Here is a 14918-nt window from a genome sequence, read left to right as displayed (position 1 = left end):
TGTCCTGAAAGCGCATCTGACAGATGCGAGAAGTAGAGGAGCATGTGGTAGATGAGATGAGACATTTGTATTTGCCCTGCGCTTCCTGTGTCAACAAGCAGAAAATGTCACCGCGTTAAGGAGAACTCCACCTTGCTAGAAGAAACCTGAGGAGGGAATAATCTTGGCTTTTATTTTGGCAAGTGCCTTGGTTCGGGAGCCACTCATGAGGATGCTTTTTAAATTCTTTACGCTTTCAAACATACTGTTTAGCAGTGCACTATTTAGAGACAAATTTCTCTCTGCTGGAGAATTCAGATGTAGGCAAAGCATAGCAAATGGAGAAAGACCTTCAGAAAGAGTTCAGGAGCATAAATCCGCCCCCACAAACACACCTTCTGAAAAACACTCTCAATGTTAAATTAAGATTATTTGATTTTACGTTTTTCCCCTGAGAACTTGCATCCATAAGTACTGCAGTGCTAGAAGAGCAATAGTGGATGAAGAACAAACTGAATCATAGGTTTGGTTAAAAAAAAATAAATTAAAAAGGGGGGTATCTTCAGGAAAAAAAAAACATTTCTTCAAAGGAAAAAGCCCATCCAAAAGCAAGATACAAAAAAGGGATACAGGCATTCTGAACAACCTGTTGGAAATAAGACTAAAACTAAAGGATAACTTCTGTGCTAGTCAGTCTCGAGCACGTATGTTTTCCCTGTACTTGGGTCCAGCTACTGAACGGATGCACACAAGCCAAGTACAACCACCCCAATAAAATCTGCTGGGAACCTTCTGTTTCCTCGCTGTGCAGCTGGGCTCAGGACACAGCCGTAGATACCGGGTACCCAAGGAGGAGAAAATAGAGGAAACAGAGGATTTCTGCTACAGAAGTAAGAGTTTTGATGGTATCTTCTTCTTTTGACTCGTCAACAAGGTTTCCTCTCCTACAGTGACAAGCTGATGAGAATTCTCAACGAATCATCGCAGATGCCAAGTACAAATGCTGTCATTTTTATGGCAATATGCAATAATCCAACCTCACACTGGGTACCTATACGACTTTCAAATGGTATTTGATCCACGCACTAAAGAATCTCATTTTGGCGTATTTCAGAGAGACGCTGGGGCAACGTTACTCATTGCTGAATATGCAAACATGAAGCTGTTGGCATACGAAAGGCTTACTACCCTTCTCTTAAGAAAAGGAGAGAAGAAATTCCATTAAAAACATGCAGGTGAAGGAATAATGGAAAATCCAGAACATTGCAGAAAATAGTCATCTTGACCTAAAGGCTTTCAAATACTTTTAAAGCTTCAGTGTGAATACTCAAAGGCAGCAGAGCCGAGTCCTGCATGGGAAACGGGCACAATAGGACAGACGGCATACCTGTGCGATACCCGTTAATACAAACTCTGTATCTTACACGGTTGTTCTTCCAGCTTCTAGTTATCTCACCAGTACGGTGTTACACGTACAATGAGCGTCTTTGTAGAAAGCCGCTACTGAAAAAAGCTGACATCTGAAGAAAGTTCCCCTAAGTTTTGAAGACTAACATTCCCTGGCAGAGGAATTTATGCTTAAGAAAAAAGAAAGTACAAAAAAGTTTCAGAGATTTGTTTTATCCTGAGCAAGCAAGATCTCTCCACCAGCATACCTGAATGGGAAGTAAAGTTGGAGGCAAGTGGACCGCAACAGTTCAGGCCAGTTTTGTCCTTCCTACATGTGGCAGAGAAACCGAAATACCGATGCTCTTCTGCCTGACATCGTCTCTAAATCCTCCCTTCATTTTGTGATTATTTTTTTTTCTCCAAATTCTTAAGCAGAGAATTTCTTGTCAACGACGCCTTGATTTCCAGAAGGGTTATTTGGCCTTAGCAGGACATTTTAAGTTCAGTAGCTCCAGCAAGCCAGAAACCATGCTGTTGAGCTACAACACGTAGGATCTCAGTGGAAAAATCCTGTCCTAACCTCAAGTAAAGAAATTTAGCACAGCAGAAAGCAGGACTTACGACAGACGGCAGTCCCAAGAGGTTGTATAATTCTCATACCAGGCTACAGCAACTAGCCGCATCTTGGCTTCTTCCCATCTCTTTCAAAATGACCTTCCCAGTAGACAAAAACAAGAAGGAACAAGAAAGAGAATTCCCTAACCCTGGTACGAAGGAAAAGCTTCACCAGTAATTCCGAGCCCCTCCCAGCCCTGAAGCAGACACACAGACACCCTGTAACAAACTAATCCGTGGAAATACAGCTGGAAAGGGAAACACAGGATCAAGGGGTTTTTGGTAACTTTTGTTGTTAGTGACCATAAAACCCACTCAGCTCAAGCACATGCCAAGAGAGCGTCTTCTACGTGCAACATAGAGCCAGTGGAGCCTGAGCCAAATAAACACCCGAAGAGCCCTCAGCAGCGATACAGGTGCTGGTGGCCAACGCCGCCTTCAAATACGACAACTCTGGAGACTAACCCTGATGCCAGGAGGCAATTCACCCGCATTTGCGCGTGCCCATTACCCGCTTCGTGCAGGGAAGGGGCTGGGATTGCCCGTCCCAGGTCAGCACAGTGCTCTGAGCCCCAGGGCATGAGCACAAGGCACAGAAGCACTCCCTTCAGGAAGCAAGCGTGCCTACCCCTTCAGATGACGCTGAAGAAGCCCGATTGTGTGCAGCCTGATCTGTGGCAAAAATTAAACTTTAAACAGGGTAAGAAAATTTTAGGCCAGACCAATTTTTCTGGCTATAGTTTAAGATTACTAAAAAATAGAGTTTGTAATGCCAACTGGTGGCAGCTTTAATAATCATAGAGGGATTACTTGTTCCGCGTGGCCTCAGGGCATCTCCATCTCTTCTCTTCACTGAAGTAGATTTTGACACTTCTTCCCATTGCCCTGTCCTCATCAGATCCCACCTGACCTTTTTCTTAATCCTCGATTGGTATTAGACCATAAAGAGCATTCCAGAAAGCTTGTAAGACTCTAGCAAGCTACTTTCCTGTCTTCCCCAGTGTCCCAACATACCTCGTGGCCTCATGGGATCTGATGGCCATTTCTTGCAAGCGCTCAGAGCCCCAACACCTGGGCACGTCCCTGGTGCTAGGGGCTGTCCAGGTGGATGCACGTATCCAGCAGACTTCTGGTCACCTGCGTTCATCAGGAAGGCAGGGTCCTCAGAGCTGAAACCCCTCCACTCCTGCCCAGGCTCTTGGTCTCGTTCTTTCTTTCTAGGCTGTGCTGCTGTGGTGGGTATAATTCAAAATCACCACAAACCTGCAGCCAGCTCTGAATGGACGAGACTGCCTACTAAATAGCACCTCCCTCCAAAAAACACATTCATCCCTGCGGTCCAGGTCTGTTCCAGCCACCCAACGACCAGCGTGGGACATTTCAGGTGTCAGGGCCCAGGTCAACACCAGCTATCAAGAACTGGCCTCCTGCGCAATCCTGGAGAAACCCGACACGGTCCCTGGCGCTACACGGCTCCGTGACGGTGAGCACCGGGAGCGCGATGCCGTGACTTCCCAACGTAACCCAGCTCATCAGCCCCCTCCTCAACAAACGGGAGGGTACAGTCATAGGACCATCTCGGAACAACTGTATAAACTACAATCGAAGCTGTTAACACCCCTGAAGAAACACCAAATAAAGTACACTCACCTTTATTTGTGACTTACACGGGCTGCTATCAACATTTAACAAGTGAATAAACGTGCAAAAGGAGAGGAAAGGGACGTATGGTTCACAGCTGAAGCTAAATATGTATTTAATATTCCTAAACTTTGTAAAGGTTATTTGCTTTAAAAAAGTAAACCAGGTTATATAGATTCTATGCTCTCTTTATTTTAAATCACTTATCCAAAGCAATGCAAGATCCACTTGGACACCACCCAAGACTGCAATCACAAAGACCTATTTATTTGTAATAGAAACCAAACTGGGTTAGAGAAGAGCAGAAGGGTTGATCAGAGGTACAAAAAAATTAATTGCAGGAAAAGACTTAAAGAATGGGGCACGTTAACGGCAAAGCAACATGAATTTAAGCAGATACAAAACAGGCATATAAAATGGTCAGTGGGATTTCAAAAAACCAAAACTTCCACAGAGCATCTGAACAAGAGAACGCTTAAACTGAAGAGTAACATCTTTATAAACCAGTATGATTAGATACTTTTCTACATCAGGCACAATTAGCTGCCTTGTGACACAACTGGCATAAAGAGCACAGCAGGGACTAGAAAGAGGTCAGATATTTATACAGAACACAAGAACAGCCAGAGATATAACTAGGCAGGATACAACGGAGTCCGCTGCCTCTGCAGCCCCCGCCGAGCCGCAGTTGGGAAGCCCGTGCCCTACAAGCCCCATCAGCCCCATGCCCACCGCTCCCTGTGCGCCCATCGCGGCGCTCCCTCCCCAGCCCGGCACTACCTGCTCCCCACACAGCCCCACCACCTCTTCCCACCGCAATATTCCCAGCCACCCCCTTACTCCTGCTCGGCCAGAACGCGGCACATCAGGTCACGGCTGCCGTGGAGCTTGCCCAGGCTCAGCGTCCAGGGCCGCCGGGCTCACTGAGCCATCCACTGGCTTCCCCACCCTCAGCTGCCACGTCTCGAGCAACTTGGCCTCCAAACCTCCACCCATGGGACAAATGGGGTTGAAAATGTTTAAGTGGCTTGAAAGCGAGCGTGAAACTAACAGAAGAGGAGCGAAACAATTACTTATGTCCAGCTGCCTCAGGAGAACAGTCTAAAAGCCGGGACGGTGGATCTTCCTGCATGGGGCAGGAGCCAGACAAGGACCACCGGGCTCTCTCAACGGCCACTGCGCTACCGTACCCCGACCAGGAGCCCCTGGCATTAGCTAATCGGAGACTAATTACCACACAGGGACAGGACCTCGCTTAGATCTAGGAGAGAAATTACCCAAGCCTACAGTGGAAAAGCATTACTAGTATGTCCCGCTGACCTGAAAGGGAACAGGATTGTCCCCTGGTCACCATAGGCTTGGCCATGCAGTGCACATATCATAAGCAACAAAACCACTTCTTCCAAACAAATTTTTTCACGCCCCTGAGATATCTTAGTTTTATTCAGTTCATTTTCTTTTGTCTTCCATGAGAAATTCTTCTCTTCTTCCTCTTCCATGACTCATTTTTCAAAGTTTCCAACAACAAGAAGAGGAAATAATTTATCCATGTCTCAAGAAGCATTCACTACTCCCGAAAAATCTTTTAACTTCCAAACACTGACCACTAGACAAACAGCACAGAAGCATAGCTCCCAGGCTCCCACAAGACCTAACAACCTCAGCCACCCAGTTAGGATGTTTTGTGCTTGGTTCCCAAACAAGGTATCGTTCCAGTCGCTCCAGGGCGCATGTCCGGGACTGCCATGCTCATGGCAGAGCACCTTTGGTAAAGCCATGGCACAGGAGATGGGCGGGAACGTGCAACAGCAGATGGGGACAGCTTTGCGCTGCTGTCTGCCATCATTCCCCTCTAGCATGTGATGGGAGATAGCAACTTCTGTTCTCCAAAGGCCTGCTAGGATCCGCACTCGTGCCTAATTACTTCTGAGGAACGTAGGGCTGGAGAGAACTGGAACAGCATTCATCCACTCTCACAGTCCAGTTCTCAGCAAACTCAGGATGTTGGGATCAAAGACAGTTTTTTAATGTGTTTCAGTTCCCAGGAGAGTTAGAGTTCCCCAGACGGAAAGCAAGAACGGTTGGCACGCAAGGGCTACAAGAGAACTGGGAGAGTGAAGCACCACGAGCTCAGAGGGCAACAGGCTCTTGACGACTCCCAGCTTTGTCCGGTGCTGCAGAGAGTGCCCTGGAGTCAGCGCCCACAGGACAGGGTGGCTCGAGCTGAAGAGACCATGAAGACAACGAGCACCAGGAGATGCTCCGCAGCATCAGGTGGGATACTGCTCTCACGCACACAGCCCTCAGAGCCAGTGAGCCCTGGGATCCCTGCTCGGTGGATCGCTAAAATAAGGCGAGCAGGTAGTACTCGTGACCAAGTCATTTCATTTGTTAGGAAAGGAAAAATCAGTCTCCTTTTTCCAAACGAGGACCCGGTCACAGTGCCTTTGATGTCTCACAGCCAGATCACAGGAGTCTGTTGTGCCTAAAGGCACACCAAAAAATGATTAAACCAGCCATGAACACGGATTTCAGAAGTCAGAAGAGATGAAGCCTGAAGTCTGGAAGGTTCTAGAGCAGCCTCCCCACCAGAACAGCAGGAGGAAAGTGTCAGTGGTTTTCAAGGTGGAGTGTGATCAGTTCACAAGTGATTGTAAAGCCGTGCAGGGCCAAGATCTCAACTCACTGACCATGAGACTCTCTCCATCTCTGTTCTTCCAACACCAGGAATAACGCAGGAGCAGCAGTCTGGCAAAGAGATACCTGTTTGTCACCCCTTTGCTCTAGGCCACCATGGGCACAGGTAGTTTGAGGGGGAAGTTTAAAGCTTTGGCTTAACCTTCCAAGTTATGAACGGCTCCGTCTCTAACCACCTGCATCCAAGCGCCAGGACAGCTGCCTTCCCGCGGGGTAGCGGGGATCCTACAGCCCGGAGCAAACTGTGCGTGAGCAGCCTCTCTTAAATGTTTCCGGATGGATAAAGAAATTCCAGAGGAAACTAGCTGGCTGAGCATCAAACAGAAACTGCAAAACATTCCGCTAACAAAAACTACATTCTCTGTGCAGTAACAACTTTATTCACAAGTAAAATAATCCCCTCTATCTAAACAACCTCCAGCACAACCGAGAACTGCTACAATAATAATTCAACAAAACCATAACCACAGCCAACAGAAATTCAGTTTGCCATTTATTTCACAGAGGGTTAGCTTAGATACCGCAGTAGGGAATGTCAATACGGAACCACACTGGAGAGGAAAACCTACTGTCGGATGCACATGGTAACAGTTGCTTGAGAATAACTCCTCCTAATCACAAAGTGCAAAGAAATGAGCCTCCAAAACCAGCACGTTCATAGTGTTCCTAATTTCTCCCTAGTTTCCAGGCTGGAGATTCAGTCCTCGTTCTGCCTTGTCTCTGAACCATTTCTCCCTGTGACCTTGTGATTTCAGTGCTGGTGACTACTGGTTCTCCCTTTGCTTGGGGCACTCACATCTCGTTTCATTTCTTATTATCAGTAACAAGCAGATCAAGGACAGCCTCTCCTCTGCTTGAATTCTTTAGCTATCTTACAAATGAAGAAACTGTATTGATTATTGCCTTTTGTCATCCAACAGCTACCAGGACAGTTACAGTAGCCAGTCAAGACAGACACCCTAACTTTCACCGAGGTCTTGAAACCAAACCAGCTCCTACTGAAAAGCCCCGAGGAAATCTGTCACACAAGGCAAGGTTCAGTGCATCTCTCGCTCCGCCAAATTCAGTATGCAAGACCCTCGCTTAACATCAGCGTGCAGCAGAACCTTCGCAGGAGTCCATTTGCTTTCAACAAGGAACACGCGTCCAAACGTAACCCTGGGTGAACGTTCAAGGATCCTCAGCTTTCTCTCAAGACAGCGCACCAACAAGCAGCATTTGCTTCATAACACAGTCACGCTTCAAACAGGGCCATGCAGAAACCCTTGCATGTTTTGCCTTTCTCCTCTCCGACAGCAACTGCTTGCAGCCCCAGCCATCTGAGATCACCGAGTTTCACTGCGTCAAAGGGATGGCTGTCAAGTCCCCTCACTAACACATTAAGATGAGACACCGGCCCTATCACAGCTTCCACGCCAGCGATCTCCTGTCCCCAGCCTCCGCCTGCTCAGCGCTGCCCTCCCCGTAGCACACTCCTGCCTGGAGACATCTTGGGACAGGTCTCTCCCTCAGCACCACTCTCTCCGGGAGCTCCCTCCAGGCAGGGCTCTGGCCCTCGCACATCTCCCCAAACGCGCACATCTCCCCAAACGCGGCTCATCTCATTAGGCGACTGCCTCCAGCAATTCTGTGACAACACTCCCCAGACCTGCTCCCAGCCGTCCCCAAACAGCTCATACCCACCACACTTCCAACGCATCCCCCAACCACCACCTTCTCCCTCCAGGACCCTCCACCCCACCACTTGGACCCCTGAGCAGGTCGGTTAGTCCCCACCCAGCTGGTACATCCTTCTCAGGACCCCCCAGCTGCCCATGGCCAGGCATCCTCTCAAACCGCACTCTCCCAACGCTGCTGCCCGTTTGCGGACACCCTGGCATGCCCGCTAGCTCAAAGCAGAAGTCCAGCACCACCTCAGTCAGGGACCGTCACTCACACCAACTTCTATTTCCCCACAAGCCGGGTGTGAGAGAGTTCTTCCCACCAACCGAAGATCACCCCGTTCCCAAAAGGAGTCACGAGTCCACCCAACATGACGAAGCACCAGCCGCAGCAGTTCCGCTCAGACTGGTGGGTTCCGTTTATCCCCATCGCTCTACCTGCCCGCCACGCCAGGGCACCCGATCCCATGGCCAGGGCACCCGATCCCATGGCCAGGGCACCCGATCCAAGTGCCGATCCAATGACCTTTAATATTCCTGCCCTCCCAGCTATTAATCAGCATCTGAAAAGCAGTAAATAACTGAGGGCTGCCCATCTACACTGCCTGGAGATCTTTCCTGAGCAGTCACTGAAGTGATCCTCTTTTAACTCTTACCAAGCCTCAGCCAGAGGTTCAGAAAGCCGGCTGAGTGCCTCCAGCTCCGAGGAGCCACTGCCCATCAGAGTCCGCTCTTCCTCCCCACGGTACTTCCCACAACGTGTTTTCTCTCTGGAGATCCCATCAAGATATGCAAACAATTACAGGTGAATAGGTGAATTAAGGATTCTGTTGCAATTACTAAGGACTGGCACCAGGACCACCCACCTAATGCAAATGCATGAGGAAATACAGAAGGGTGTGACAGAAAACTCTGGGGAAGCGGGTGAAGACACAAGATGGGAAAAGCACTTCTGACCCAAAAGGCCTGTCCATCTGTTGATTCCTTCCAGCCTCCTGGGAACAAGCACCTTTACCCCACGACCACGCAACATGTAGCTCCACGCATCAAACGCCCGTGAACTCCCACCACCCCGCTGCAGAGAGCCTCACCGTCCAGCACATCAGCCAAGTCACGGGCACTTCGCATCTATCTCCTCCTCCAGTCAGGGGACAAAAACGCAGCGGTGGGGGCAACAGCAAGTCTGCCTGGACTGCCAGCTCCAAGGGGAGGTTTTCGGCATCCGCAGCACAGGACTTAAGAGGTCTCATGTGCTTCTGAAGCAGCAGCTCAGACCATGGAACAGCAAGCCCTGTCTCCCACTCCCAAGCTCAGCTCCACATTACAGCTAATGCAACTAGGCAGATTAGCGACTGCTCCAGTCAGCATTGTAAGAGGCATCAGCAAAAAAAGCGGAGGCAGGAAGATGAAGAGACGATCCTTAAACTTTCTGTGAAAAACTATGGAACCAGCCCGCTTGCAGAGGGAGCCTTTTCTTACCCTTGTCTGCTGGAAGCTGACTTACGACCTACCGCAGGGTTTACGTGTCTTCAAGAAGTCTGCCCAACGTAACGGGCAATGCCGTTATCTCTCTCAGCCTCTCATCTCCCCGTGAGCTCGGCATCGCCGTGGCTCCGCAGCACACCTGGTTGGGAGTTTTGTTAGGAAGCGCTTCCGTGCCCACCTCCCCCTCGCCACTCTCGGCCCGCGCCGCCAGCCCCCAGCAAGAGGTGGGCTGGCAACCGGGAGCCTTGCAGATGGCCCACGGTACGGCGCCAGGCAGGAGCAGCTCCCGGGGCAGACAGTCAACCCCGGGCTGGGGAGAAGAGGGTTCAGAGAGGTGCCCCCTTCTCCTGGGGGTCCCAGCAGAGCGTGGCGCCCACGGCCCTCTGCCGCAGGGCGGGACTGACGCCCGCAGGACCAGAGCCCCAAGGCCTCGCCAAGGAGCCGTGGCCCCACATCTGGGGCCTGACCGGGCAGCCCCAGGGCCTGACCAGCGCCCCACGGCCCTGCGCCCCCAGGGCCTGACCGGGGGACCCCCGGCCCTGCAGCTGACGGGGCACCCGGCGGCTCCGCCACCCCGCAGCTGGGCTGGGGCCCTGCAGCCCCGCCGCCAGACTCGGGACCCCACGGCCACCGACGGGGCGGCCGGCGCCGCTGGCCCCCGGCCAGGGCGGGACCCCCGGGCGGGAGCAGAACCCCGGGGCAGCACCGCCCGCTGCCGGGTGCCAAACCCCCCCGGCCCCGCCCGCCCCCCCCCGCGCCCCCGCCCGCCCGCACTCACCCTTGACGGCTTCGCCCCGGTTGAGCTGGATCTCGCCCTCGCCCTGCGGCGCGTAGCTCTTCACCACGATGAACTTGCGGCCGGGCACGGCGCTGTACAGCTTCCGCTTGGGCCCGCGCAGCGGGGCGGGCGCGGCGTGCGGCGCGGGCTCGGCGCCGGGGCCGGGCCCGGGGGGCCCCGCCGGGCCGCCGGGGCTGTAAACGAAGACGTAGGTTACGGTGCTGATGCCCGGCAGCTCGCGGCTCGGCCCGCCGCGGCCCGCGGGCTGCGCCATGGCGGGGCCGGCGGGGCTCAGCGCAGCGCCGGCCGCCGCGGCGCCGCCCGGGCGCGGGCACCGGCTGCGGCTCGGGGGCCGCCGCCCGCCGCCGGCTCCATGGCGCGGCGCCGCCCGCCCCGCGCGGCGCTCCGCTCCCTCCGGCGCCGCGCCGCCGCCGCGCGCACCATGGCCCGGGGCAGGTGCCGCCGCCGGCGGCTCCTCCCCCTGCGGGCGGGGACGGCGCCGGCCCGGCCGCCTCCCGCCCCCGGCCGCCGCCCCCGCCGCGCCGCCGCCCCGACCCGCCGCCGCCGCCGCCGCCGCGGGGCCGGGGCCGCGCACCGGGCCGCCCCCTGGCGGCCGCCGCGCTGCCCCGGGCCGGGGGAGCGGGGGCCGGGGGGCAGTGCGGGGGGCGGCGCCGGGGGCGGGCAGCCGGGGCGGGGGGCGGCTCCCGGGGGAGCAGTGGCGGGGGGGGGGGGGGGCAGTGCCCGGAGAGGCGGGGTGCGGGGGGGACACCTTGGGGGGGGGCAACGCGCTGGGCGGGGCAGTAGTTCGAGGGCGGGGGGAGGCGCGGGGGTGCCCGGCTCCCGCTCCCGGGGCGGGGAGCAGTGCCCCGGGGGGGGACAGCACTGCCTTCTGCACGGGGGCAGCGCCGGGGGCGGGGGGTCCCCTCTGCCCCCCGACCCGCCACCGCCGCGCGCCGCAGCCCCCCGCACGCGGGGAGGGCTCGAGTCGGCCGCAGCCCCCCCCGGCAGCCCCCCCCCCCCCCCCTCCGGCGGGCGGGTCCCTCCCGCTGCCCCTGCGGCACCCCGTTCGCAGCCCCCCAGCTCCCTGCTTGCACCCCCCGCCCCGCCGCTGCAGCCCCCCCGGAGCCGCCCCGGCAGCCCCCGACGGGCGCGCCCGTCCGCGCCCCGCAGCCCCCACGTCCCCCCTGCCCGCGGGGCCGGGCACCCGCTGCCCCGACGGGGCTGCCCCCCGGGGCTCGGGAGGGGCGGGGCGGCGCGGCGGGGTCCCCCCCGCACCCCCCCGGCTGCCCGGCGAGGGTGCCGCTGGCGGGGAGCGGCCGCGGTGGCGGGAGAAGCCGTCCCGCAGGCGCAGCCCGGACAGGGCGGCAGCCCCAACGGGGCCGGGGCGCGGCCAGGAGGCGGGACGGCCTCCCGCAGCCGCGGCCCGGCGGAGCCTCCCGCGGGGCGGCGGGGCCGTCGGCCGCCCCGTCAGCTCGCGGGCCCCGCTCAGAGCAGTGCCGCCCGGAGACCGGCGGGGAGCCGGGAGCGGGGCCCGCCGCCGCCCCGGCCGGCCGGTGCCCGCGGCGGAGCTCCCCGCCGGCGCCCGCGGGCTGCCCGCAGCCGCCGCCCCGGCTGCCCGTCGGCAGGCACGGGGCCTCGGTGGAAGGCACTGCCGGGCCGGGGACGTGCGGCGGGGAACCCGCCAGCCCCAGCGCAGCAGCTTCGGCACTGCGCGCAGTCACAGCCCCTCAAGGGAAAAAACACTTAGTAAGAAATAAACAGCTGCGCCTTCCGGATAATACTCCTAAATGTCACTCCAGTATCGTTTTGAGTCAGTGCAGAGATATTAAAGACCGGCTCACATCTCTGAAAGGCCCCTTTATGTTTTTAGAAACAGTCACGAGAAGCATGCAGAAAACGTAGGTATTGCAGACAGCTCAGAGAAATCTCTGCGCGGCGCAGCGCGCCTCGCCGACACTGCAGCTCTGCTCCCCGCCGCCTGCTCGCGCCGGCCGCGGGACGCTCAGCCCGCAGGGCCGGGCACCCGTGCTTCGGGCTTTGCCCGCGGGTGCGGGTACGCAAGCGGGGCGGCCAGGCTGCCGGCGCGCGGTGGGATGGCTGCGGCGCCGGGGCCGTGGACCCTCTCCAGCTCCGCTGGCTGCCACGGGTTCAGGCTAGATATTAGGAAAAAGTTCTTTACTGAGAGAGTAGTGAAACATTGGAATAGGCTGCCCAGGGAGGTGGTAGAGTCACCCTCCCTGGAGGTATTCAAGGAACGTGTGGATGTGGCATTGTGGGATGTAGCTTGATGGACATGGTGCTGTGTGGTGTTGGGTGGGTTGGTTTTTTGTGTGTTGTGCCTTCTTGTTGTTGTGTGGTGGGTTTTGGTTTTTTTGTTTTTGTTTTTTTTTCCAGGTTGGACTTGATGATCTTACAGGTCTTTTCCAACCATAGTGATTCTGTGATTCTGTGATTCTGTGGGTGCCCACGCAGACCTTGGTGTCGGCAAACGGGATCCCACTCCCGCCATTTCGCTTCTCCGAGCTACTGACCACAAGTCTACCCTCCCCTCGCTGCGGCACCAACGCTGTTCTCAAACAACCGTGCTGCCGACGGGCAGCTACGGCAGTTGCCCGGGAACCCACAGCTCCTCCGCTGATCCCCCGCCCTGGCACCCTCCGGTGGGACCGCGGCAGTTTTACGCGCCGTCGCTCATCCGTTTTCTCAGCAACAACCTTGCATCGTCTTTCACTTGAGTTTCAAAAATTCTGCCACTGGACCAGGAGCCGGTCCTTGCGCAGGTGACGTGAAGATGAAAACGACGGCCCGAAGTCTCCACGGCTCCTCTTCGGCAGTTGCGCCGGGGAAGCGTTGACCACGTGCCTGGCAATCCAGTCCGTGCCTGCCATATTGATTGTGTAGCACACTCATTTTTTAATCGTTAAGGAGTTATTAAGTCAAAATGTCTCAGAAGCCTTCATCTATTATATCAGAGGAACATTTACAACAAGTTTTGCAATAATTTGGAAGAATACCTCCGTTTTTGTTTGGGCTCTTTTGGCAGGCTGGATTTCAATTAAAGGCTGTTAATTAGTTTAATCATATTTCATGTTAATGCCTGCCTGATAGAGACCTGTGGCAGCCGGGCAGCTGCTCCAGGTTCAGGCTCTACTCTGGGAACATTTCTACCTATATTCCCAACCGGAAAACGTGAGAAAAACTGCCTGGAATGGGTTTTATGTTTTCTATCAGTCAAGAGCGGAGTGGCTCTTGGCGTGTTTCCACCTCAACTGACAGCATGTTTCTTCACCTTCTTTATCGCCCTGCGCCACAAGGCACCTTGAGGCCTGACGGAGCGGGCTGCGTCCTTTGCGCCGCCTGGTTAAGCTGTAGCTAATCGCTGCCGGATCCGTAACTTATTTCTGAACAGCAGCCAGGACGCCTTGTATATTATGAATAAAACAAACACTACCGCGGCAGTGTTTATTAAGCAGCTAAGGAGCTTCTTAACGTCCCCAGTGTATAACCGTGATTTCACCGCGCGCGATGCCCGCATCCTCCTCCTCCTCGCCGAGACACACAGGACGGACGCCGCGGCCAAGATGCCTGGGCGCCAGAGGAGACCGCTCCCCACGGAGGTGGCGAAGTGGGGGCGGCTCAAATAAAACGTCGTCGCCGCGGAAGAGCAGCAGCCCTTTCTTTTTCTGCAGAGAGATCCTGCCCGTGGGGATCCCAGGGCTTTGCTCTTCGTGGCGGCCGTTTACCTGAAACCCGTCCGTCCGAACCGCACGCCAGGTTTCACCACAGCGACTGGAGAACGACGCTGGGTATATCGGCCCGGCGGGAGGTTATCGCGCAACTAAAGCACGCCGGCAAGAGGGACGGGTCTGGTTAGAATGAGCCTCAACAGCAGAGGGAGGACTCGTCCTCCCAGTGTCACCTGCTGCCTCTGCAACCAGCAACCTGCTCTGGAGGCCGGTGAGCTGAAATTGGATTTCTTTGGACGCTTCGCCCGGAGCCAGGAGGAGCCCGAGCAGCCTGCGTAAGGTGTTCCTCCCGGTCGGGTCCTGTGGAGGGGCTGCGTGTGGTCCAGGTGCTCGGCGGATAAACGAGCGCTCAAGAAACACTGTTGTAAGCCCATGCATCGGTATGAAAACCTGGCGGCATGCCTTTGTATAAAATTTCTGAGGTCTCACACTTGCTCTGCCTGTTGAAAATGGCTATTTGAGATGGATTTGATGTGTGACTCCACGTCTCATGCTTCTTACAGGTATTTTAGCCCCCAGAAGCATCCAGACTCGATAGTGCCCGGAGACGGTGATGGAGACCTGCCCACCTGACAGGGTGCCTCCATCAGAAGCAGCGCTGGGTCCCAGGACGGAAGAGCTTCCTCGCGAGCGCGGACATTTACGATAATCCCCTCGACAAGCCACAGTCATTTCTGAGGGAAGACAGACTTCCCTTCCACGGCTGGTGGTAGGTTCAAATCACTGCAAGTGCACTAACAGACCGCAACAGTCCCCACAATTACTTCAGACATACCGAGCAGTCCCAAATACCCAGGACGGCTGCGTTAATTTTTATGTGCTCTCACGGGGCTGATCAGAAGAGAGTCACTTTTTGTCAGGCGAGTTCTGGCTGAAGGATTCTTGGTTTAGGTTTAAACCACCCTCCTCCTCCTCCCTTCTTTGGGG

At 55.6% G+C, this 14918-nt stretch overlaps 1 protein-coding gene across 1 annotated transcript in view; it reads right to left on the bottom strand.

Moving 5' to 3' along the window:
- SHANK3 (SH3 and multiple ankyrin repeat domains 3) overlaps positions 1–14918 on the bottom strand; it is a 358709-nt gene that overhangs the window by 181808 nt on the left and 161983 nt on the right. Inside the window, exon 12 of the mRNA XM_059816355.1 lies at positions 10246–10439. Within this exon, the coding sequence (XP_059672338.1) occupies positions 10246–10439 (194 nt within the window). The remainder of the gene's footprint in view (positions 1–10245; positions 10440–14918) is intronic.

The sequence above is a fragment of the Gavia stellata genome, chromosome 4 (assembly GCF_030936135.1).
Source record: "Gavia stellata isolate bGavSte3 chromosome 4, bGavSte3.hap2, whole genome shotgun sequence".
Classification (NCBI taxonomy): domain Eukaryota; kingdom Metazoa; phylum Chordata; class Aves; order Gaviiformes; family Gaviidae; genus Gavia; species Gavia stellata.
The sequence above is the reverse complement of the archived record's forward strand: the minus strand, read 5'-3'. Positions and strand labels throughout refer to the sequence as shown.